The 27,265-nt window shown below is 43.5% G+C and overlaps 1 protein-coding gene across 1 annotated transcript in view; it reads left to right on the plus strand.

The window, feature by feature from the left end:
• The window catches only part of LOC144504127 (low-density lipoprotein receptor-related protein 1-like), a 1,391,705-nt gene that overhangs the window by 407,785 nt on the left and 956,655 nt on the right, over window positions 1-27,265 (plus strand). The window contains exon 8 of the mRNA XM_078229303.1: window positions 8,470-8,632. Within this exon, the coding sequence (XP_078085429.1) occupies window positions 8,470-8,632 (163 nt within the window). The remainder of the gene's footprint in view (window positions 1-8,469; window positions 8,633-27,265) is intronic.

Genomic DNA, 27,265 nt, shown 5'->3' on the forward strand with positions numbered 1-27,265 from the left:
TGGCTGATCATTTGGAATGGCTCAAAGTAATAGACATCCAGCCATCAAGCATTAAGTTGCAAAGTCCAGGTGTTACAGACCTTCAAGTAAAAAGTCAGATAACTGTCAGCCTTCGTCACAAGTGGGTGACAGATTACAGAGAGCCTCAATAACATGCATAATCAAATCACATCTTTACTGAGCAGCAATGCATGTGTATTCCTGGGGATTCAATAGCAATAGCAGTGAATTCAGCAGTCATGGGCAAGAGATGCTGAAGGAAGATGGAATGGTCTGTGCACAAGGGAGATAATACCTACCACAAAATATTTTATTATATTGTGCAAATAAAGTCATTTTTTAAGAAACTGACCTGAGTTAGACCTATGTTACTCATAAGTAGAAAAAAATCTTCCCAATACAGATAAGGCCATAAGTTGCCTGGAGTGAGATCCAAATATGATTCCACATGGAAACCAAACCATTTGGCCCAAGGGTCCATTTCTGTTTTGTAATTGTTAGAAATGTTTAAGTATAACTCACACAGTACAGTTGGGGATTGAATCTTGTGCCTTCCTGACCTCAATGGTTCAGAAATTATTTATTTACCACCAATACTTTGTGATATTCTTTTGTTTTGTATATGTCGACATTGACGGAATACAACTCAAAACAATGATTTAAAGTGAAATATTTTATAAAAGAGTTGGCAAACTTATATGAAATTTAAAAAATGAATTTTGAGGCGATAACTTATATTTGAGTTCAATATTTCTCCTCACACTGTCACTGAATAACAATCATTTTTGTCTTGCCGTGGGCAATGAGAAGCTTTGTGGATACCAAGTACTGAAGTTAAGTCCCTGATATCCAGCAATTCAGTGGACAGCAAATTAACATAAATAGAAATGCAATTGTTTCTTTTCCTAAGCAGTCCGATCCTGATATCAAGGGAATCTGTTTTTGGGAAGAATTTTGCACATAAGTTCACGTATGTTGCATGAGTTCCTGAGCTGATAGGTAATCGATACCCCACCATTTTTAACAAATAATCTGTTGAATTGTCTTGAAGCAGTTTCATGTTATCAGAAGTAAAAATAAAGCCGAAAAGACGCATGAAATAAGGCATGTACATGTAGCCTCTCTTTTTAAAAAAAACCAATTACTCCATCCTTAAAATTGCAAAGCCAATGCTCAGAACAAACCAGGCAAACCCAAATCCATTCCTTGCTTGCTCCAAAAACCAAATTCAAAATCCAAGTGAATCCAATTCATGCTCCCCACAAGAGAGACAAATAAGATCATAGTTTGGTATGGCTCCTGCTCTGCCCAAGACCGCAAGGAACTACAAAAGGTCATGAATGTAGCCCAAGCCATCATGCAAACCAGCCTCCCATCCATTGACTCTGTCTACACTTCCCGCTGCCTCGGCTAAACAGCCAGCATAATTAAGGACCCTGCGCACCCCGGACATTCTCTCTTCCACCTTCTTCCGTCGGGAAAAAGATACAAAAATCTGCGATCACATACCAACTGAGTCAAGAACAGCTTCTTCCCTGCTGCTGTCAGACCGTTGAATGGACTTACCTTGCATTAAGTTGATCTTTCTCTACACCTTAACAATGATTGTAACACTACATTCTGCACTCTCTTGTTTCCTTCTCTATGAACAGCATGCTTTGTCTGTATAGCACGCAAGAAACAATACTTTTCACTGTATGTTAATACATGTGACGATAAATCAAATCAAAGATCCAAGCTGACAAGATGAGGCATTGCACCCCATCATGGGCTTGATCAGATGCTTTTTCTTATCCAAAAGACCATGAAGTGATATAGCCTCTCATAAACAACAGCACAGCAAAACGTTTTTTGGAAGCTCAGAAATATGTGCACACATACGCACACACACATCCATGATGCACACAGTTCCATTTCAGTCCTGCTCGCAAAGAATGGAGCTTCCAAATGCAGCTGATAATTCTCATTAGAGAGGGACACATGCTAATTAGTGCGGTCTGTCAAGACATTTTCTCACACCGGCCCCATATAACTATAGGTACAAAGTTTACTCCTCTGAAGTTTGATATTAGCAGAAGAATAATAATGAGCTATTGAGCTTCTTGAGCCTATTCTGCCATTTAGTGAGGTCATTGCTGATTTTATATCCTTACTCTATTCACCATCCTTGGCTCTATATTCCTTATTAGTTTAAGCTAGCAAAAATCTCTGAATCTCAGACTTAAAAGTATTGATTGAACAACTATCGGCTGCTGTTTGTGGAGGAGGGTTCTACATTTCTACCACCCATTGTGCGAAGTGATCCCAAGCTTCTCACCCAAATGACCTGCTCTAATCATAAGGTTATTTCCCCTGACGTAGACTCTACCACTAGCAGAGAAATTATTTGGCTTCTTGGCCTTCAGGCTAAGCGTCAGATCTGGACGGGGTGCAATGCCTTATCTTGTCAGCTTGGATCTTGTTGGTCTCTCTTGTGGGGACCATGAATTGGATTTTGAAGTGGGTTTTTTGGAGCAAGCGAGGAATGGGTTTGGGTTTGCCTGATCCATTCTGAGCATTGGCTTTGTAACTGTAAGGATGCAGTAAAAACATTGAAAAATGTGGCTGGGATTCTCCCAGTTGGCTGTGCTGCTCGAGTAGTGCAGCGGGCCGGGAGACAACAGCAGGGGGAGTTTAGTGGGGTTGGTGACCATCATCCGGCCAATCGTGAGTATCCCAGGTCCTTTTTTCCCAGAGTAATCAGCTCCATGCTGAAAATCAGTGCAGAGCTGGTTAGCATATTGAAATTTGAATTTATGATTAGCGAGCCTAGGATGGTATTCTCCAGGACCGCTAGTATCTCCCCCCATGCCAGGAGAGGTTCCCACCAGCAGGGTTTACAACTGCTCCCCACTAATGGGGAATAGGAGTCAGCATCCTGCTTGTGGGGGCAGAGGCCATTGAGGCCCTCCTGGTTAGTCAGGAGCGAGGGGGGTTGCCCCTTTGGCAGTGCCAGCCCAAGGGGCACACTGGCACTGCCCACCAGGCACCTTGGCACTGCCTACTGGGCTATGGGGGTGGAGCCAAAGTGGATGGGGCATACTGGGGCACTGGTGGGGGGACCTGTAGCCACTCTGCAAGAGGATCAGTGGGAGAGGATGATCAGGGGTGGTCATCGGGAAGGGAGGGGTTAGGGCTGGCCATTAGGGTGGCGTGGAGTTGGGGTTGACCATGGGGGAGATCAGGGCTGGTCCTGCGGGTATCCGTTAGACCAGCGATTGGAGGGGGGGGGGGGCGGTTGGGAAGGCCAGTGATCGGGGAGGAGTTGAGATGCCAACAATTGGGAGGGAGAGGCCAGCGAGCAAGTTTGGGGTTCAGGAATAAACAGGAAGCCATCAATCAGCGGCCAGTGATGAGGGGGGCCAGTGCGCATGCGCTGATCTCTCCACTGACAGATCAGCCCATGCACAGTGGCCCGCTCAGCACTATGCTGCCCGCCTCTTGGGCCCTCCACCTCCCCACTTTCTAGTGTGAATCAGTCTGAGGCACTAGGTGTTGCACAGGGTGCTGGAGATTTGTTCAGGTAAGTACACCCAAAGAACTGGCGGGAAATTCTCCCATTTTCCCATCCAGTGGGCACTTTGTTTTTTTTAATGGAGAATCCCTCCTATATTTGGCTAAGATCAAGTGACAGATCAAGCCCAAGGTGGGGCCATGGATTGGATTTTGTTTATTGGAGCAAGCAAGGGGATGGATTCAGGATTGTAAGGTCTGCTCTGTGCATTGACTTTGAAACTTTAAAAATTGAATAATTTTTTAAGAAGAAAATAATTCTCTTTACCCGATACTTCTTCCTTTCAAAATTTCAATCAGGCTACTACTTAACCGACTTTCTCCCGGGGAATTCCAGTCTAATGTTTGCAATCTTTCCTCAAAATGTAACCCTTGGAAACCTGGTGACATTCAGATAACCTTCACTGAACTTGTTTCAAGGTGTGTTATTCCTTTCAATGGGCGTACATATTCATTATCTCTTCTCTCTGCTTCCTACTAAGTAGCCAAGTAAATAACTTGCCTTCATTTCTATAAGCTTTAATTTTAACAAATTATTTCTTATGTTGACTGTAGCTGGAATAGCTTGACTAAGGGCACAGCTAGTTCTGGAGCACAGGTCTTCAACACTGTTGCCAGACTGTTGTCAGGGCCCAAAGCCTTTGAGTATCCAATCCCTTTATTATGAATTAAATTCCAAATCTCACCAGCTGCCACAGTGGGATTTGAACCAGGTCCCAAGAGCATCTCCCAAGGTCTCTAGATTATTAATCCAGTGACATTCCCACACTACCACTGGCTCCCTTGAGGTGCAGTACTGGTACAGTTTTTAGTTAACTACTTAGCCTGGAATGTGGTTCGTGAACTCCCAAGTACAAGAGGGTCAAAATCATTGAAAAGGTCATTTATATAAAATCAGAACTCATGAGGAGAAATTGGATAGCCTTTCAATTTTAGAATATTTTTTTGCTCTTTATCAACTGTAATTTCCACAAGTAGTTCAAGAGATCATCCTCTGATGGAGATAATTTGTGCTTTAAAGACCTTTTTCAATGCTTCATAATCTCAGGTACTTGTTTTCAGTTGATTTCCATTTCAGAGATCACCTCATAGTATTGCCTTTACAAAGATGTGTTCCGAAAACCTGTTTTCATGCCAAAAGTGAGAGTTGAATGTCCATTCATTTTAAAATCCATTCATTTGATTTTTGGTTTTGTCGGCCTAAACAATATCTAATAAATACAAATGTAACAAAATATAGCATCACCAGAACTAAGCATTTGATGTCAATTTAGAATCAATTTCAAAGAATAAAGAAAAGTACAGCACAGGAACAGGCCCTTTGGCTCTCTAAGCCTGCGCTGATCATGATGCCTATCTAGACTAAAACCATATGCATTTACGGAATCCACATCCTTCCATTCCCATCCTATTCATGTATTCATCTAGTTGCCCCTTAAATGCCACTATCGTACCTGCTCCCACCACCTCCCCGGGCAGAGTGTTCCAGACGTCCACCACCCTCTGTGTAAAAAACTGCCTCGCACATCTCCTCTAAACTTTTCCCCGCGCACCTTAAACCTATGTCCCCCAGTACTTGACTTTTCTACCCGAGGAAAGAGCATTCATTTCTGTTCAATGAAATGTCCGCCAGCGACAAAATGAATCAATTGATAGGCATGTGCAGGTAGCCATAAAATATCTTCAAGATTGGGAAATTATGTAAAGTCGTTTTGTAAATGCCTACAATGTAGGACCAGCAACCCAGTCAGGAATGGGTTTGGTGAAAAGTAAGCACAGTATGAAAGCCCAGACTTTCACTCCTGGTGCATAGAGGTGAGAGAATTCCTGGTTCTACAATCATGACCTTAAAAATGGCCGCCGGCAGTTGGGAGTTTCATTCCAGAGGGTAGGCTGGATTAGAAGTCAGGCCAGCTGTTTGTAGAGAGTGTGGAGGCTTCTGAGCACAGAGATAGACAGGGCAGAATGCCTGCCTGCCTCTGTGCTCTTGCACTTTGTTGAATTAAATTTTAAAAATGATTAGAACAAAAAGCAGTCCCCTGGTCCTCCGCCCTCACCCACCTACTGCTCTCATCCATCCACACACTTTTTATACTCCATCCATCCCAAACCAAGCCACCTCATGCCCCCATGTCATCTCACAACTCCAGTCACTGCCCCTTGGTATTTCATACGTCCTTTGCTAATCCAGGCCCCTCTACCCACCCCTGTCCCCTCACAGAAACATAGAAAGTAGGAGCAGGAATAGGCCATTCAACCCTTCAAGCCTTTTCCGCCATTCTTTATGATCATGGCTGATCAGTCAAACTCAATAGCTTGATCCTGCCTTCCCCCCATATCCTTTGATCCCTTTCACCCTAAGAGCTACATCTAACACCTTCTTGAAAACATATAATGCTTTGGCCTCAAATGTTTTCTATGTTAGCAAATTCCACAGGCTTGCCACTCTCTGGGTGAAGAGATTTCTCTTCATCTCTGTCCTAAAATGTTTACCCCGTATCCTTAGACTATGACCCCCTGGTTTTGGTCACCCACACCATTGGAAACATCCTTCCTACATCTACCCTGTCTAGTCCTGTTAGAACTTTATAGGTTTCCATGAGATCTTTCCGGTTCTTTCTCGAGAACAGGTTCTTCCCTGTTGCTGTCAGACTTTTGAATGGACTTACCTTGCATTAAGTTGATCTTTCTCTACACCCTAGCTATGACTGTAACACTACATTCTGCGCATTCTCGTTTCCTTCTCTATGAAGGTATGCTGTCTGTATAGCACGCAAGAAACAATACTTTTCACTGTATGTTAATACATGTGACAATAATAAATCAAATCAAATCAAATCAAAAAATCAAAATCCTCCCTTATTCCTCTCCACTCCAGCAAATATAATCCTAACCAACTCAATCTCTGCTCGCACGTCAGTCTGCCATCCCAGGAATCAGTCATACTCCTGTGCCACCCCGTCCCCCCCTACATCTTGATAGCTCTTTATAATTCCTTTGTCAAGTTTGTGCCAACCGTAGATGGCACGGTGGCATAGTGGTTAGCACTGCTGCCTCACAGTGCCAAGGACACAAATTCAATTCTCGCCTTGAATGATTGTCTGTGGAGAGTTTATACGTTCTCATTGTGTCTGTGTGGGTTTCCTCTGGGTTTTCCGGTTTCTTTTTACAGTCCATAGGTGTGCAGGTTAGGTGGGTTGGCCAGGCTAAATTGCTCCTTAGTATCCCAAGATGTGTAAATTAGGGGGATTTGCAGGATAAATACATGGGTTATGGGAATAGGGCCTGGGTAAGATGCTCTGTCGGAGAGTCAGTGCAGACTTGATGGGCTGAATGGCCTCCTTCTGCATTGTAGTGATTCGATAATTTTATAACCCTGTCCCTCACAAAACACCCTTACATCTACCACATATTATTTAACAGCTATGAAAGTTCTTTGACAGCTTTGAAAGTTCCAATTAATTTGTGCACTTTTTATGCACATTCATGTTTAATTTATCAATTCCAAAGGATGTCTGACCTCTCTTGGAGGGAGTTCCTTTCCTAAAGATGTCCCTGGAACCTATCCTTTCTGTAGAGATACTCTGGCGACCTAAACGAATCCACCAAGTTCAGACCTATTGTTAGCTCATCTTATCTCGCGGTTTCACACTCCTGGCCTACCAAGCTCCCACTTCAGTGGAGGCAAATGGTAATTAAATAGCCAGCTATGTCCATGCACCACACATGGGTGAACCTCAGCCTGACTCCAGGGCCTGAAAGTCACGTGCAGCTGATGTCTTTTGAAAATGTGTAAAAAACAGTGCTATCTGGCCAAATAATTTGGGTAAATGTCAGATGTTTCCTTTTGGCTTCAAGTTATGTACCTCAAGTATCTCCTCACATCAAACCATAAACATGACTGCCTTGTGACCACTCAGATGTTCAAGTGTGACAAATGTTTTCTCTGCTCTTCATTATCATGTATTTCATAACTTTCTCTTGTATCTTATTATTCTTCCATTTGTGTATTTCTCTTTTGCCTGGGTAGTTAATTTGTAAGTATCTTCATGTGCTTGCTCTCCTTGGAGAGACTGAAGTAGGATGATTCCATTAACATTCATAGAGATAGAGAAAGTTCACCACAGAACTAACTGTTTTAATACAGGTCCTTCTGTAACACGGTAAATAGCGTTACTTCCACAGTGATCCCCTGCTTCTTCTCACTCTGTAATAAGAGAAGGCAAAAAGAATTCTTGAACCTACCAACACATTACATGCATGGTAAATTGAAATCCTCAGCTGATAGCCGAAGATAATAATCTCTCATTTAAGTCTCTTGGCAAAAGCAAGAGGGTTGATAGACTTGCCATTTTGCTAAACAAAAACATTTCTTGGAATAAAAATGAACATTGTCACTCAGCCAGCTGGGTAGACAAAGAAAAGACAGATGAAAGAATGGCCAAATGTAATAAAGAGGCATTCTGACTTCACTGATTTTAGTGAACCTTGCATTATTCGAAAAGACTTGGAGGTTAATGGATTGACAAGTGCAAGAAAGCCCTTTTAGATTTGAAAATTGAGTTGCTTAACATTCTGAGTTAACCGAAAAAGAATTTATGGAGCATTGTTTCTCTGCAGAAAAAAAGATATTAGATTCTTTAAGATTTTTTTTATTACCATTTAAACCTACTCCTTTTTTGCACTTGAATACCAGACACTGACTAATGACCAGAGATCAAAGCTGTACATTCCTGATGGAGAGGATTACGCTGTTGTAGAAGAAATTCTTCAGCACAATTACCTGAAGATCAGACCAAGATACTAAAATAAATTTGCAGGCATGAAAGGATATAAGATCTTTCTTGCACAGCAGTCAACCAACCACTAAATTGTCCTGTGTGTTTTTGATATAATATGTTACTTTTGCTTTGGCAGATGTGGAACAAATGGCTTTAGACTGGCTTACTGGAAACTATTACTTTGTGGATGATGTCAGTGACCGAATATTTGTATGCAATCAAAATGGTGATACTTGCATTACTCTACTAGATCTGGAGCTACACAATCCCAAAGGAATTGCCCTTGATCCAGCCATGGGGTAAGTTTATTTACTTACGTTCGATCCAATTTCCTGCAGGTGGGTTTAGGACATTCGTGAGATTCATTTCTATGTAAATGTATGCATGCATTGTGTAGGAATCGTTGGCTGGTACAAAAGATACGCTTAATTTAATTGAGGATGAATCAAGCTACTGATGAATAAGAATGTGTTATAAATCACCCAATTTTAGATGGCTGAAGCATCCTTGGGTGTAATGTAAAGTTCTCAGTATACCAATTGGTTAATTTTAATTGTGAACCATGTTTAAAGAGCACTGTGCATATTTTATGCAGCTAATGAATAGATCAGGCAGTTCTTTAAGGAAAGCATTTGGGGCAGAATTGGATTTGATAACACCTGATTTTGGGATGCTATGAGGCACCTCAATATTCCAAAGTAGACTCTATGGCATACACAAGGCTCTGACACAGAATGCACCGGACATTTGGGTAAAGGGATGCAAATCTGGGGCTGGTTTCACACCTCACACTGGGGCGAGTTGGCAGAAGTGGGGGGCAATAAAATTGGGTGGGGTGATCGGGGGAGGGGAGGCACAACTTTTACTGGACCTCGTGGAGGCCCCCCCCCCCAACCCAGCAGAGTCTTTCGGCCCATGCATTTTCTCTCCCCCAACCACCAGCAGATCTGATCCTGTCCAAATGGGGAAGGAAAGCTGGCCTCCATTGAAATACAGTAAGAGTTTTAACAACACCAGGTTAAAGTCCAACAGGTTTATTTGGTCGCAAATACCATTAGCTTTCGGAGCGCTACTCCTTCGTCAGATGGAGTGGAAATCTGCTCTCAAATCCATTGAAATAACAGCTTGAAGACATGTAGAGCATGTGGATCATGATATCTATTGAGCGCAAACTTGGTGTTCATGCTGCTACTTTTGGATCGCCATGTTCCAGCCTCTTAACATGAAGAAACCTCCAGCAGCAGCATGTGAAAGGATCATCAAATTCTTACGGATTCATCGCTGGCTTAATTTTGCCTGGTTGTTGCTGCAATTCTTTGACTTTTTGGGTGTTTAATATGGTTGGTTAAAATTTCAATAGTATGCAGAGATTGGTAAGGCAGGTTGTTCCCAGAACTGGGAAGGGTTAATCGGCCTTCCTCTTGGCATTGAGCATGTCAGACAGAATCAACAGAGTCTACGCACAGCAAAAATAGCTGTTGGAAGAAGGAGGAAGAACATAAGGGCTCCCAGCAGGAAGTCAAATCCACAGAAGTTATTGAGGGAGCAACTCTCCTATGAGCATCAGACCTGACCAATGCTTTTCAAATAAATTGTTACCACTGAAATCTGCCAGCTCAAGCTGCCACTTCAGAGAAGGGCAAAGATTGTATTCTCTGTGGCTGTCAAACTGATTGAGACTCAGAACTGTTATGAATTTGGCTCTTTCGAAATTACTGCCGGACATATACACATCTCTTACTTTGCAATGCACCGCTGTATAAAGGAGATAACTGAAGCTGTCTCTGCAAAGAGGGAGAATTTCATTTCATTGTTGCGTCCCGGAAGAAGCAAGCAGAGTGAGAATAAGGGTTTTCCAGGATTGCAGACTTGCCCACGGCGGAGAGTGTCATTAACTGCATATATGTTGCTTTGAGGGTGCCTTGTGTCAACTCGTCATATGGCTGAAGCAGAAGTTATTCCACTCCTTCAGTATGCAGTTGGTGTGTGGCTACAGACAACACACCATGCAGCTCAATGCATGGTTTCCTTACAGCAATTAAAAAGCATTCCCTCTGCGACAGTACATTATGCAAACGGAATGGTCACTGGGGTTATGTGCTGACGACATGGTCCATGGCTCAGTTGTGCAACGTGTGGACATTAGGCTTATAAAGAGACTGATGCAGCACAGGAACTGTTGCAGCATCAAACCACAAACCTGACTAAACTCACTGTGTTATCTTTCCTGCTCCTAAGTTGATTCCCTTTTTCTGTCGAGTTGAATTCTGAAAGCGGACAGCAAATTTCTCGCCAACATCCATGTTTACTGGCACTTAGAAAATGTAAAGGCTACAATTATTAAGAGCACACAAAGAGTCTGAAATATGCAGCAAATAAGAACTGAAGAGGTAGTGAAAATCAAAAGTGAGGAAAGTAGGTAGGAATTTGCCAATCAGCTGATACAAAGCAAAGTCAAGAGAATCAATGAACAAAGGAAAGGAGGAGTGGAATTGACCAAATCATTAAAAAGGTTTTCCAAGTGCCCGTGCGCTCTAATATTTTCTTTCAAATGACCTGTGCATCATCCATTATGTTCTTGGAAAGTCAAAATATTTCATAATAACAAAATGTAGATTTGCCCACAGATTGTGGTTTGTTACATTAGAAATCTTAATTAAGTTTTCTTTTTGAAAGCCACGTTCTCTTTCATATACCTCTCCTTGTTGATAACATTCTTGGTTGCAATTCAGAGTAAGCTGCTGTTTCAGATAAGCCGAGTTCAAAATTTCCCAACTTGCCTCAGAATGATTCTCTCACTCTTCAATCGGAGCCAATGGGAATCCTGCTGTTGGTATGGAAATGCACAAAGTAATTGCATTTTCCCCAGTAAAGCCTGATAAGAATGTATTTTAATTTTATATTAAAACCATTTTGCTCAACATATATTGACTTAAGCTTGTGTGATTTTTTTAAAATTGGGTGAAAATAATTGCGAAACCAGCCTTCCTGAAAGTCAGAACTTGATCAGCGCAACACTCCACGCAATGTTCACTTTTTTGTATGCACTTTGTTTTGTTAAGAGTGAAGCTTTTATAATGGATATGACTTCCAAACTGAATCCAACTGCTGGAAGATGTGCTGGTTAGGTGCACTGGCCATGCTAAAAATTCTCCCTCAGTGTACCCAAAACCAGCGCTGATTCTCGGCTTGGGTCAGTGTGTGGAGTCTGCATGTTCTCCCCATGTCTGCGTGGGTTTCCTCTGGGTGCTCCGGTTTCCTCCCACAGTCCAAAAGACATGCTGCTTAGGCGCATTGGCCATGCTAAGTTCTCCCTCAGTGAATCCAAAACAGGCGCCGGATTGCGGCGGCTAGAGGATTTTCACAGTAACTTCATTGCAGTGTTAATGTACACCTACGAATAAATAAACTTTAAACTTTAAAACTTTAACTTTTAAGATAAATTCTCTTTGGACATCATTGATGTGAGTTCTCAAAGCTGTAGATGAGCAATAAATAAACCTTTCAATGTCAGCAACGGCCACAATTCGGGGAACGTTTGTCGGTTCAGTGATAAAATAAATGTTACAAATGCCAGCATGCAAATCACAGCTTCCAGCATGCATATATTTGTCTAAAACTTGACATTATTCATAAGCAGGTATCTTGATAATAATGCAGCTCCAAGAGCTGCAATAAAGCAAAATCCTTCTGGCTTCCTCTCATGTGGCTTTAACCCTACCTAGCTGTAAATGATACAGCTGCCTTTAAGGCCCAAGAAGCATTCAGTTTCCAGATTTTTTTTTGGCTGCTGCCAATAGTGTGATCCTAGGTGTGTCCGTGTGCACCTGGGTCATGCATCTTTAATTTTAACTGGGCTCAGGTGTAAGTTCACATTCGGGGGGGCTGGGGGGCTGGTAGAGCGCCCTTCCAGCGGGATCCTCATAAATTGGGAGGAAGATTCTTCCATTACTGCACGAGATGTAAAGATGAAGGAATTATTATTTTTTCCCCCCTCTAATGAAGAAGTTGCATTTCTGGACATGCAGTTGCAAATTCTCCAAATGGTAATCGAGCATAAAGGGAATACAACAGGCTTTTGATTGGTTGGGAACAGGGTAAGTGCGGTGCATTCTCAGAACACAGGTATCAGAATGAATCTTGATCTGTCTCGTCAATGTTGGATGAGCTATCTGACACAGAACATGCTCTAACAAAAGAAGAAGCCAGGGGTCGATCACCCTACAAGAAAGCACTACAAATGATTATGTTGAAAGAGAGAGAACCATTTTATAAAGGTGCTGTCAATGTTACTTCATAGCTACAAAATATGAAACCTTTCTATTCAGAAATACAGTTGAATATTTTGAGCGCCAGTAACACAATTATCGGACAGGTAGATTTGATTCATATTTTGCTGTTCTTTTGTACTTTATAAATGTATAAATTAGAAACATTTTGGGCACTTGATTTCAGCACTTTTGTGAGTAACAGATGCTTCCGCAATAATGAAAAAAAGAATGTAAAATACACCTGAAGGCAATTTACTTTATTACTATCATTTTTTTCTCTCATGGTTCCTGCTAAAACAATCCAAGAAGGAAACCACTTGGCCTCCTTCAATGATATTGCTTGGATTATATTAAATATCCAGTTTCCCGTTCTTAAACCAGCTACTGACTGAAGCAACATGTCTGCGTTCCCCAGTCATGTCCCTAATGTTATGTATGTTGGGGCATAGCCCCTTTAAGGGAATGGGCAATGTGACCCGGGAGTGGGGTGATCTGGCCAGGAACCGCCTTGAGAGGGCAGTTGGCGTTTGGAGTGTGGAGTGAGTAGACTGAATAAAGAACCGTGTTCCCTGACGCTCAACTGTGGAGTCGTTATTGAAGAAAACTCCCCTCAGTACTGTGGGATTTAACACCTATGTCCTTCAAAATGAGCATGATCAAAAAATGATTGTGGTCTGGATTGTACAGGATACTGCATTTCCTTTCCCCACTGACCAAAAAGTCAATCATCAGCCAGTTGACTGGAAACCCGCTGCCCTGCTGCAATACCATGTTCAGAGCAGCCATAATTATTTCAAAGTGGGACTTTCTCCCCCATCTGGGAGAACATCCTGCCCAACAAACAACACGATGTGGAGATGCCGGCGTTGGACTGGGGTAAACACAATAAGAAGTTTAACAACACCAGGTTAAAGTCCAACAGGTTTATTTGGTAGCAAAAGCCACACAAGCTTTCGGAGCTCTAAGCCCCTTCTTCAGGTGAGTGGGAATTCTGTTCACAAACAGAGCTTATAAAGACACAGACTCAATTTACATGAATAATGGTTGGAATGCGAATACTTACAACTAATCCAGTCTTTAAGAAACAAAACAATGGGAGTGGAGAGAGCATCAAGACAGGCTAAAAAGATGTGTATTGTCTCCAGACAAGACAGCCAGTGAAACTCTGCAGGTCCACGCAACTGTGGGAGTTACAAATAGTGTGACATAAACCCAATATCCCGGTTGAGGCCGTCCTTGTGTGTGCGGAACTTGGCTATCAGTTTCTGCTCAGCGACTCTGCGCTGTCGTGTGTCGTGAAGGCCGCCTTGGAGAACGCTTACCCGAATATCAGAGGCCGAATGCCCGTGACCGCTGAAGTGCTCCCCAACAGGAAGAGAACAGTCTTGCCTGGTGATTGTCGAGCGGTGTTCATTCATCCGTTGTCGCAGCGTCTGCATAGTTTCCCCAATGTACCATGCCTCGGGACATCCTTTCTTGCAGCGTATCAGGTAGACAACGTTGGCCGAGTTGCAAGAGTATGTACCGTGTACCTGGTGGATGGTGTTCTCACGTGAGATGATGGCATCTGTGTCGATGATCCGGCACGTCTTGCAGAGGTTGCTGTGGCAGGGTTGTGTGGTGTCTTGGTCACTGTTCTCCTGAAGGCTGGGTAGTTTGCTGCGGACAATGGTCTGTTTGAGGTTGTGCGGTTGTTTGAAGGCAAGAAGTGGGGGTGTGGGGATGGCCTTGGCGAGATGTTCGTCTTCATCAATGACATGTTGAAGGCTCCGGAGGAGATGCCGTAGCTTCTCCGCTCCGGGGAAGTACTGTACAACGAAGGGTACTCTGTCCACTGTGTCCCGTGTTTGTCTTCTGAGGAGGTCGGTGCGGTTTTTCGCTGTGGCGCGTTGGAACTGTTGATCAATGAGTCTAGCGCCATATCCTGTTCTTATGAGGGCATCTTTCAGCGTCTGGAGGTGTCTGTTGCGATCCTCCTCATCCGAGCAGATCCTGTGTATACGGAGGGCTTGTCCGTAGGGGATGGCTTCTTTAACGTGTTTAGGGTGGAAGCTTGAGAAGTGGAGCATCGTGAGGTTATCCGTGGGCTTGCGGTACAGTGAGGTGCTGAGGTGACCGTCCTTAATGGAGATGCGTGTGTCCAAGAATGCAACCGATTCCGGAGAGTAGTCTATGGTGAGCCTGATGGTGGGATGGAACTTGTTGATGTCATCATAGAGTTGTTTCAGTGATTGTTCACCATGAGTCCAAAGGAAGAAAATGTCATCGATGTATCTAGTGTATAGCATCGGTTGAAGGTCCCGTGCGGTGAAGAAGTCTTGTTCGAACCTGTGCATGAAGATGTTGGCATATTGAGGTGCAAATTTGGTCCCCATGGCTGTTCCGTGTGTCTGGATGAAGAACTGGTTGTTGAAGGTGAAGATATTGTGGTCCAGGATGAAGCGGATGAGATGTAAAATTGCATCTGGAAACTGGCAGTTGTTGGCGCTGAGCACTGAGGCCGTTGCAGCAATGCCATCGTCATGGGGGATGCTGGTGTAAAGTGCTGAGACATCCATTGTGACGAGGAGCGCTCCTGGTTCAACTGCTCCATGTGTGCCGAGTTTCTGTAGGAAGTCCGTCGTGTCGCGACAAAAGCTGGGGGTTCTTTGTACAATGGGTTTCAGGATGCCCTCGACATAGCCACACACACACCACCAGGATCGAGCAGTGGCCACTGCTGGAACTTCAGGCAATCCACGAGAAAGAGTGACGGACATTTGAGTTAAAGGTAAACCTGAGATTTTAGACAGGTCTAACTGGCAGAGCCAGGCATAGTGGGGGCAGGTTTGGGAGGCTAGTCGGAGGAGCTAAAGGAAAGGTTTGATCTTGAGGGCTGGTGTCCCCCGAGTGGACATCGGGAATTTCCTGAAGGCAGTTCCTCCTCTAACCAAACAAAAAGACCACTGTGAGAAGGTGAAAGTGAAGGTAAGAGTTTTATAATTTTTTTCAAATAATTTCATCGGTGCTCGAAATGTCGGTCGGTGGGGTTAAGTGTTGCACTTGTGAGATGTGGGAAATCCGTGACGCTTCCAACGTCTCGGACGACTATGTCTGCAGGAAGTGCACCCAATTGCAGCTCCTTACAGAACGCATGGATAGGTTGGAACAGCAGTTGGATGCACTTCGGAGCATGAAGGAGGCGGAAAGTGTCACAGATAAGAGCTTTAGAGACGTGGTCACACCGAAGGTGCAGGCAGATAGATGGGTGACCGCCAGAAGGGGCAGGCAGTCAGTGCAGGAATCCCCTGTGGTCATCCCTCTCTCTAACAAGTATACCGATTTGGATACTGTTGGGGGAGATGGGCTATCAGGGGATACCAGCAGCAGCAGCCAAAGCAGTGATACCACAGCTGGCTCTGTTGTTAAGCAGGGAGGGACAAAGGGGACTAGAGCAATAGTTATAGGGTACTCTATAGTTAGGGGTACGGATAGGCGTTTCTGTGGATGTGAAAGAGACTCCAGGATGGTATGTTGCCTCCCTGGTGCCAGGGTCCAGGATATCTCTGAATAGACAGAAAGCATTCTGAAAGGAGAGGGTGAACAGCCAGAGGTTGTGGTACATGTTGGTACTAACGACATAGGCAGGAAGAGTGATGAGGTCCTGCAGCAGCAGTTTAGGGATTTAGGTAGAAAGTTAAAAAGCAGGACTTCTAGGGTTATAATCTCAGGATTACTCCCTGTGCCACGTGCTAGTGAGGCTAGGAATATGAAGATAGTGCAGCTCAACAAATGGCTAAACAGCTGGTGTAGGAGGGAGGGTTTCAGATATCTGGACCACTGGGGTCTCTTCTGGGACAGATGGGACCTGTACAAGAAGGATAGGTTGCATCTAAATTGGAGGGGCACAAATATTCTGGCCGGGAGGTTGCTAGTATCACACGGGAGGATTTAAACTAGTTTGGCAGGTGGGTGGGACCCAAAGCAAAGGTGAATTAGCTGAAGGGGAACGAGAGAGTAGGGTCCAGTAGGACTCAGAAAAACAGCAGGCAGAGTGGGATTGCAAATCAGAGAGGGTCTGGTGGACTGAAGTGCGTTTGTTTCAATGCAAGAAGTGTAACAGGTAAGGCAGATGAACTTAGAGCTTGGATTAGTACTAAAAACTATGATGTTGTTGCTATTCCAGAGACTTGGTTAAGGGAAGGACAGGATTGGCAGCTTAACATTCCAGGATATAGATGTTTCAGGCGTGATAGCAAGGGATGTAAAAGAGGTGGGGGAGTTGCACTACTGGTTAAGGAGAATATCACAGCTGTACTCTGGGAGAACACCTCGAAGGGCTCATACAGCGAGGCAATATGGGGAGAGCTCAGGAATAGGAAAAGTGTAGTCACAATGTTGGGGGTTTACTATAGGCCACCCAACTGCCAGCGGGAGATTGAGGAACAGATGTGTAGGCAGATTTTGGCAAGGTGTAAAAGTAGCAGGGTTGTTGTGGTGAGAGATTTTAATTTCCCGTGTATTGACTGGGACTCACTGAGTGCTAGGAGCGTGGATGGGGCAGAGTTTGTAAGGAGCATCCAGGAGGGCTTCCTGAAACAGTATATAGATAGTCCAACTGGGGAAGGGGCCATACTGGACCTGGTATTGGGGAATGAGCCCAGCCAAGTGGTCGATGTTTCAGTAGGGGAGCAGTTCGGGAACAGTGACCACAATTCAGTAAGCTTTAAGGTACTGATGGATAAAGATAGGTATAGTCCTCAAGTTAAGGTGCTAAATTGGGGGAAAGCTAATTACAACAATATTAGGCAGGAACTGAAAAATGTAGATTGGGGGCAGATGTTTGAGGGCAAATCAACATCTGGCATGTGGGAGGCTTTCAAGTGTAAGTTGATAGGGATTCAGGACCGGCACATTCCTGTAAGGATGAAGGATAATTACGGCAAGTTTTGGGAACTTTGGATAACGAGAGATATTGTGAGCCTAGTTAAAGAGAGAAAGGAAGCATATGTCAAAGCTAGGAGGCTGGGAACACACGAAGCAAGTGTGGAATACAAGGAAAATAGAAAGAAACTTAAGCAAGGAGTAAGAAGAGCTAAAAGGGGCCATGAAAAGGCATTGGCCAGCAGGATTAAGGAAAATCCCAAGGCTTTTTACACATATAAAAAAAGCAAGAGGGTAGCCAGGGAGAGGGTTGGCCCACTCAAGAACAGGAGAGGAAATCTATGCGTGGAGAGAGAGGAAATGGGTGAAGTATTAAATTAGTACTTTGCATCAGTAATCACCAAAGGGAAGGACTTGGTGGATGATGAGTCTGGCAATTTGTGTGTAGATAAGGGTATGTAGATAGTTTGAGTCATATTGAGATCAAAAAGGAGGAGTATTGGGGTTCTTGAGAAACATTAAGGTAGACAAGTCCCCAGGGCCTGATGGGATATACCTCAAAATACTGAGAGAGGTAAGGGAGGAAATTGCTGGGGCCTTGAGATAAATCTTTGTATCCTCACTGGCTACAGGGGAGGTCCCAGACGATTGGAGAATAGCCAATGTTGTTCCTTTGTTTAAGAAGGGTAGCAAGAATAATCCAGGTAAATTCAGGACGGTGAGCTTTATGCCAGTGGCAGGGAAATTATTGGAGAGGATTCTCCGAGACAGGAATCATTCCCACTTGGAAATAACTGGACATATTGGTGAGAGGCAACATGGTTTTGTGAAGGGGAGGTCGTGTTTCTTGATCGAGTTTTTCGAGAAAGTAACAAAGATGATTGATGAGGGTAGGGCAGTGGATGTTGTCTACATGGACTTCAGTAAGGCCTTTGTTGCCTGGTATGGAGGGCATTAGCTATGAGGAGAGGTTGGAGAAACTTGGTTTGTTCTCACTGGAGCGACGGAGGTTGAGGAGACACCTGATAGAAGTCTAAAGATTATGAGAGGCATGGACAGAGTGGATAGTCAGAAGCTTTTTCCCAGGGTGGAAGAGTCAATTACTAGGGGGCATAGGTTTAAGGATCGAGGGGCAAGTTTTAAAAGGGATGTACGAGGCAGATTTTTTACACAGAGAGTAGTGGGTGCCTGGAACTCGTTGCTGGGGGAGGTAGTGGAAGCAGATACAGTAGTAACTTTTAAGGGGCGTCTTGACAAGTACATGAATGAGATGGGAAGAGAGGGATATGGTCCCTCGAAGCGTAGGGGGTTTTAGTTAAGTCAGGCGGCATGGTCGGTGCGGGCTTGGAGGGCTGAAGGGCCTGTTCCTGTGCTGTAATTTTCTTTGTTCAGTTGCCCCACCTTCCTGCACCAAAAGCTGCCAGGCTAGCTGCCTTTCCTCTATGTTGCTCTGCCACTGAAAGGCCTCAGGGTAGGAGGGCTGCATGATGCCTTCCCCATGCACCAAAACATAGGTTTTGAAACATTGTCCTGATGAAATCCCCACACTGGAGTTAAATCCGAGATTTCCAGCTTCAAAATCCTTCTCAAACATGATGAAAGCATGGTTACTGGTCAGGACACCTCATGGAGAAATTCCAAGATCTTATTCCATTTCATACCCTGTTCAGACAATAGTGTTTTCAACTGCTTCCTTTTGGATTATCTGTTAGATAGGATTTCTTTCAAGCTCACATCAACTGCATTCCATGCACTGTGCCAGGAAGCACCTGTATCACGAATGACATTGCATTTCTGGGAAGAACAAGGTGAGGACCTGACTACAATCTGCATTTATGATCAACAGCCTGAAATGCGACGTGAAGCAGATCAATTCATTTGGTTCCATTTATTGCAGTGCTGCATATGCCCTGATCCAAGTAAAATAGAGAATATTAAAGCCATGCCAACTCCTCAAGCTCAGGATGATCTTTGAAGCTGTCAAGGACTCTTTAATGTCCTGTCTCCATACATTCCTAACTCACTCAACAATCACACTCGGTAAGAGAATTGTTGAGAAAGGACGTGCCTTTTGTGTGGCATAAAGACCATTAATACTTCCTTGAAGCACTGAAACTGTCATTGTCAGAAGCATTGCAAGTTTACGATCATAGGGAAACAACTGGAGATGGATGGCTCACAGGAATGTCTAGGTGTCCTAGATACTAGGAAAAGGCAAAGTCATTGCAGTTGCTTCAAAATCTCTGTTCATAATGCAATTCAACTATTATATCGTCAAGAGGGAAACATTCGGTTTCGAAGTGTTTATAATCATGTGCTCACTACCTATCTATTTGGCAAAAGATTTGTGGTAGAGACTGACCACAAGCCACTGGAAGTGAATTGGCGAAAAATTTTAACTAGTGCACTGCCAAGATTATAGTGATGAAATTCAGTATTTGACTGGGATTAGGTACAAGCTGTGTAACCTAATGGTCACCTCAGATACATTTGGCAGATTGTCTAATCCAGTGAAAACAGAAAAGTCTGTTAACTACAAGTTAATTGAATTGATATTGAACTTGAAGAAATTCCCCAACTTGATCTGTTACATTTTGCACAACACAACTGCCAGCAACTACAAGAAGCAACAACGAAAAATTCCACACCATGGAAACTGTGGAAAACCATCATTGAAGGATGGCCTGATTCAATTCAGCATACCCATGAACACACACCCATTTTGCCTTACCTGGATGAGCTAAGCATTTCCCGATGAGACATTTTAAAAGCAGGCAAGTATGTCACCATACCAGAATTTTTGCAACCTCATGTTCTTCAACATTTCATGACACAGACATTGGCACAGATTGGACTGGAAAACATGTAAGACAGTCATTTTACCGAGCATGAACAGTGATATTGGAATCATCGTCAAGAAGTGCGAAGCATGTTAAGAGTATATTCTAAGCTAACACAAAGAATCACTTATTCTACATGAAGTCCCTACCCATTCTTGGTCCAAAATCACATCCAACATCTTTCATCCCATGGCACTGACTTCATCATGTGGAGATGCCGGCGTTGGACTGGGGTAAACACAGTAAGAAGTCTCACAACACCATGCTAAAGTCCAACAGGTTTATTTGGTAGCAAAAGCCACTAGCTTTCGGAGCGCTGCTCCTTCATCAGTTAAGACCACTTAACTGATGAAGGAGCAGCACTCCGAAAGCGAGTGGCTTTTGCTACCAAATAAACCTGTTGGACTTAACCTGGTGTTGTGAGACTTCTTACTGACTTCATCGCCATCGTCGACTATTTTACCAAATGCCTCATTATTTGACAATTGCACAATATGTCAAACGCAACTGTTGTGCACAATCAAATTGCTATTTTCCATTTATTATTTGTGCTTAGAGAGACTATTATGGAAAGCGGTTCACAATGTTTTGGTAGTGTGAGAAGCAGAATATTGATCACACTACTTCTTTCAATCTTGTCATCAACACTTTCTATCTAAACTATTGAAACTTCATCCAAAAAGACAAGAGTGTGCAAGCTAATTAATATAAATTTGTTGCAGTTGTCTACTTTCACTCCATCTCAAATACTTTTATCTATATTGCAGAGTTACTTCATTTATTATTGTGAAATAATCATCACTCAGTTTCTTTTGAATATTGCTGGATAAAAATATGCTTATTAATCAGCTCTGATGAAGGACCATCTGGACTCGAAACGTTGGCTCTCCTATCTCTTCACAGAAGCTATCAGACCTGCTGAGATTTTCCAACATTTTTCTGTTTTTGTTTCAGATTCCAGCCTCCACAATTTTTAATGTTTATCTTAGTGTTTTGCTTATTAGTCTTGTTCATTTATAAACCTTTATTGATTATTTTGATGTACTTTTAAAAACAAATCCATTGATTAAATCAAATTAATTCACCACGCTCTGGTGGTTGGTGATGAAAGTCTCCCATTACAAATGGATTTTAAATCTATTGTACTATTTAATCTCCTCAAGAAGCAAGTTTGTTCTGATCAACAAACAGTGCACAGCCACCCAGAATGTTTCCAATTTAGGTGGACACTGTGCGTTAACTAAGCAGCCATTTGCAGGGAAAGTCTGGAGCCAACAACAAAAAGATGCATTAACTCCAAACATCTCAGTGAGTATAATGCATAAACACAGCCATACAACAAAGAGGGGGATTGACAGGGTACATGCTGAGAGGATGTGGGGGGGCGGGGGGGGGGGGGGGGGTGCGGGGTGGGGGGGGGGGCGGGGGGGCGGTTGGGGCAGGGTATGGCAATGGGATCCAGAGGTAGGGGGCATAGTTTCAAAATAGGGAATCGCCCATTTAGCACTGACATGTGGGGGAAAAAAATTCTTGTATGGTTGGTTAATCTTTGGAATGCTTTTAATTAGAGGCTGGGTCATTGAATATGTTCAAGGATGAAGTGACAGGGGATTCATGGGTTATGGAGGTGGGGATTGGGGGACATGTAGGAATGTAGGAGGGGAGCTAGAAGAGTTGACTAGGATCAAGGAACTAATTGATGGGGTGGAGGATGCAGGGGTAAGGGGAATTACAAAATTAATGGTAGAGGAGAGGGTGCAAGTGAATGAAGGCGGTAATTTAGATAAGGGAGTAGAGGGAGAGGGTGTTCGCGACTCATCAAAGCGGGTCCAGATAAAAGCTGGAATAAGGACACTTTGCCTGAATGCACGAAGCATTCGGAACAAGGTATATGAGTTGATGGTGCAAATCAGCACGAGTGGGTACGATCTAGTGGCCATTACAGAAACGTGGCTGAAAGGTGACCAGGACTGGGAGATGAATATCCAGGGGTATCAGGCGTTTAGGAAGAATAGACAGGAAGGAAAAGGTGGTGGGGTCGCGCTATTAATAAGAGATAATATCAGGGTAGTACTGAGGGATGACATAGGCTCTGAGGAACAAAACGTGGAATCGTTATGGGTAGAGATGAGGAATAGTAGAGGGAGAAAGACACTAGTAGGTGTGGTATATAGGCCCCCAAATAATAATGTTGAGGTGGGGAGGGCTATAAACAAGCAGATAAGGGATGCGTGTAAAAACGGAACGGCAATAATCATGGGGGACTTCAACATGCACATTGACTGGCAGACTCAAGTCGGTAAGGGTGGAATGGAGGAAGAGTTCTTAGAATGCTGTCGGGATAGTTTCCTTGAACAGCATGTTACGGAACCGACGAGGGAACGAGCTATTTTGGATCTGGTATTGTGTAACGAGGTAGGTAGAATTAAGGATCTTATTGTGAAGGACCCTCTTGGGTCTAGTGACCACAATATGGTCGAATCTCTGATTCAGATGGAAGAGGAGAAAGTTTGGTCCCAAACCAGTGTCCTCTGTTTGAACAGAGGGAAATATGATAGGATGAGGGATGAATTGGCTAAGGTAGACTGGGAGAGCAGGCTGGCAGGTAGGATAGCTGAGGAACAGTGGAGGATTTTTAAGGAGATCCTTTTCAGTTCTCAGCAAAAATATATTCCAGCAAAAAACAAGGATTGTAAGAAAAGGGAGAACCAGCCGTGGATAACGAAGGAAATAAAGGAGAGTATTAAAATAAAAACAGCTGCGTACAGAGTGGCCAAAAATAGTGGAGAAACAAGTGATTGGGAAAAATTTAAGAAACAACAAAGAGAGACTAAGAAAGCGATAAAGAAAGGAAGGATAGACTATGAAGCTAGGCTAGCAATTAATATAAAAAATGATAGTAAAAGTTTTTATAAATATATAAAAAGGAATAGAGTGGCTAGAGTGAATGTTGGACCCTTGGAGGACGAGAGGGGGGAGTTAATAGTGGGAAATGAGGATATGGCTGAGTCTTTAAATAAGTTTTTTGTGTCGGTCTTCACGGTGGAGGACACAAATAGTTTGCCAAATATTAACGATAGAGGGTTGGCAGCAGGAGAAATACTTAATACAATTAATGTAACCAGAAAGGCAGTGCTGGGTAGACTAATGGGACTGAAGGTGGACAAGTCCCCGGGTCCGGATGGAATGCATCCCAGGGTATTGAAAGAAATGTCAGAGGTAATAGTGGATGCGTTAGTGATTATTTATCAAAACTCGTTGCATTCTGGGGTAGTGCCGGTTGATTGGAAAACGGCTAATGTTACGCCGCTGTTTAAAAAAGGAAGGAGACAAAAGGCGGGTAACTATAGGCCGGTCAGCTTAACGTCTGTAGTAGGGAAAATGCTGGAATCCATTATTAAAGAGGAGATAGCAGGGCATCTGGATAGAAATGGTTCGATCAATCAGACGCAGCATGGATTCATGAGGGGAAAGTCGTGCTTGACGAACATGTTGGATTTTTATGAAGATGTGACTAGGGCGGTTGATGGAGGAGAACCGGTGGATGCGGTGTTTTTGGATTTCCAAAAGGCGTTTGATAAGGTGCCCCATAAAAGGCTACTGAAGAAGATTAGGGCACACGGAGTTGGGGGTAGTGTGTTAAAGTGGATTGGGGACTGGCTATCCGACAGGAAGCAAAGAGTCGGAATAAATGGGTGTTTTTCCGGTTGGAGGAAGGTAACTAGTGGCGTGCCGCAGGGATCGGTACTCGGGCCGCAACTATTTACCATTTATATAGATGATCTGGAGGAGGGGACGGAGTGTAGGGTAACGAAGTTTGCAGACGACACAAAGATAAGTGGAAAAGTGAATCGTGTGGAGGACGGAGAAGATCTGCAGAGAGATTTGGACAGGCTGAGTGAGTGGGCGAGGATATGGCAAATGGAGTATAACGTTGATAAATGCGAGGTTATACACTTTGGAGGAAATAATAACAAATGGGATTACTATCTCAATGGAAACAAATTAAAACATGCTACCGTGCAAAGGGACCTGGGGGTCCTTGTGCATGAGACGCAAAAGCCCAGTCTGCAGGTACAACAGGTGATCAAGAAGGCAAATGGGATGTTGGCCTATATTGCGAAGGGGATAGAATATAAAAGCAGGGATGTCTTGATGCACCTGTACAGGGCGTTGGTGAGGCCGCAGCTGGAATACTGTGTGCAGTATTGGTCCCCTTATATGAGGAAGGATATATTGGCATTGGAGGGAGTGCAGAGAAGGTTCACCAGGTTGATACCGGAGATGAGGGGTTTGGATTATGAGGAGAGGCTGAGGAGATTGGGTTTGTACTCGTTGGAGTTTAGAAGGATGAGGGGGGATCTTATGGAGACTTATAAGATAATGCGGGGGCTGGATAGGGTGGAGGCGGAGAGATTCTTTCCACTTAGTAAGGAAGTTAAAACTAGAGGACACAGCCTCAAAATAAAGGGGGGTCGGTTTAAGACAGAGTTGAGGAGGAACTTCTTCTCCCAGAGGGTGGTGAATCTCTGGAATTCTCTGCCCACTGAGGTGGTGGAGGCTACCTCGCTGAATATGTTTAAAGCGCGGATGGATGGATTCCTGATCGGTAAGGGAATTAAGGGTTATGGGGATCAGGCGGGTAAGTGGTACTGATCCACGTCAGATCAGCCATGATCTTATTGAATGGCGGGGCAGGCTCGAGGGGCTAGATGGCCTACTCCTGCTCCTATTTCTTATGTTCTTATGTTCTTATAATGTGAATTTGAAGCCACATGCGCATCAACCATGAAGCCATGTGCCAGACCAGGCTTGAGGAGCTGCATAACCTACTCCTGCTCTTATTTCTTACATTCCTGTGTCATGAAGAAAGATTACCTTCGTTTGCACCCACGTCACTTTTTAAAAAAAAGAAATACACAATTAATTTTCACCCTCTTGGGTATCACAAAAAATGAATAAGGAATATGAAGCAACCAAGCGAAGTTATGTTTTCTTTTGAAGGTTTTCCATATCGAAATATTTATAATAGAAACGTGGGCCCTGTTTAGCCCCGTTTTCTTTCTACCCCATGTTGATTGCCATTAATCTCACACATGGAGGCAATCTGTTTTGAAAATGTACTTTATTTTTTTTAGGGAGAAGTGGAGGAATTTATTCTGACTGTTGGGTACGTTGATTATTAGAATTCTTTACTTTTACCTCTGGTACCTTGATCTGAACCTTGTCTATATTTCTGGATAAAGGTTTCTATACTTTCTAGCTTTAAGAGCTTGAAGAGATTCATTCAAATTAAGTTTAGTTTCAATAGATACAGATCCAGAGGACAAAATTGCCAATGGTTGACACTAAATGGAATCTATGTTTACGAACAGTAATGCAATAATTAACTTTTACTTAGTATAACATTCAACCACTCTCACCCTAACTCTTAACATCTGTCATGGCAGTACTCATGCAGAACAAGATGAGGAGAGACGATGATCATAACGCACCATTGAATGTCACAATTGACTTTATGTCACAGGCAAACTGCTATTTTTGAGTTAATGAGGCTGTCAGTTATCCACACCTCATTGCATTGATCTGATGTTCATGGTGTTGATTTGTGCAACTCTTTTACTCTTAGCCATTTGTGTTCAAACCATGGAATAAATGTCATCGTGACTTTTTTGTGTCCCCACTGTGATGGAGCAGCCTACAGGCAAGATTTTATGGCCTCGCTCAAGCAAGACCGGAAATTCCCGCCTCAGGTCAATGGAGATTTCCATTGTCCGACTCTCGGCCACTCCAATTCCATGGTGGGTGAGGTGGTAGAGTTCCGGTCTTTATGTATTATTCCACCTCACCACTTCTATAAATGAAATTACAATCTATTTACAGGCTTACACTATGTTTGAATTTTTTAAAAAATGAAACTTCGAGCCTGACCCTTCTTAAATAAGAATGTATCCCATTTTAAGTTTAAAAAACACAATATTGTATTCATAATTAATTGTTAATGAGTTAATAGATAGTTAAAACTATAGCATTGAAGGAATGCATTTTCTGCTGCAAATAGTTATGTAGAAAACAAAACTATGTATTTGAATGTAACCTCATATATTGGAACAGAAACGCCTTTTTGGGAGAATTTTTAGGTCACGGTGCAAACAAATTATTAAGATGCAAATTTATGTCTAGGTGCAAATAGTATAAATTCTATAAGATAGCTTATTGGAGGTCAATTGTGATCATTGATTTTTAAGTTTATTCATTTATGGGATGTGGGTGTCGTTGGCAAGGTCAGGGTGTGTTACCCATCTCTGATTACCTTCCTAGGCCATTTCAGCAGTCAATGGTTGGGGTGTGGAATGAACTGCCTGCAGTGATAGTGGAGTCAGACACTTTAGGAACATTTAAGCGGTTATTGGATAGGCACATGGAGCACACCAGGATGATAGGGAGTGGGATAGCTTGATCTTGGTTTCAGATAAAGCTCGGCACAACATCGTGGGCTGAAGGGCCTGTTCTGTGCTGTACTGTTCTATGTTCTATGTTCTATAATGAAGAATCAACCACACTAATGGAGTGGAATTCTCCCAAAAAAATCCTAAGTGCCGAATTCACATAAAAACGGAAGTCAATCCCGCTGCTTTTTTCAGCAGGATTTTCAAAATGAATCTCCCACACTTTGTACATCATAAAATGCCCTCGCGTGAATCGTGCTGAAAATCAGGGGCAGGGCCTATTCCCGCTAGAGAAACGGGCAGCTTAGCGCTGAGCCAGCCACTGCACATGCGCCGATCTGTCAGTACCGAAATCGGCGCATGCACAGTAGGCCACATCACCGGCCTCCTGATTGTGGCCAGCTCGATCACTGCCAAGCCACATGACCCCAAATCACTGGCCGTGCGACCCACCCACCGCTCGATCGCTGACTGCCTGGATGTGTCCGGACCTGCACCGGCCCCTCCTC

This window comes from Mustelus asterias, chromosome 14 (assembly GCF_964213995.1).
Source record: "Mustelus asterias chromosome 14, sMusAst1.hap1.1, whole genome shotgun sequence".
Taxonomy (NCBI): domain Eukaryota; kingdom Metazoa; phylum Chordata; class Chondrichthyes; order Carcharhiniformes; family Triakidae; genus Mustelus; species Mustelus asterias.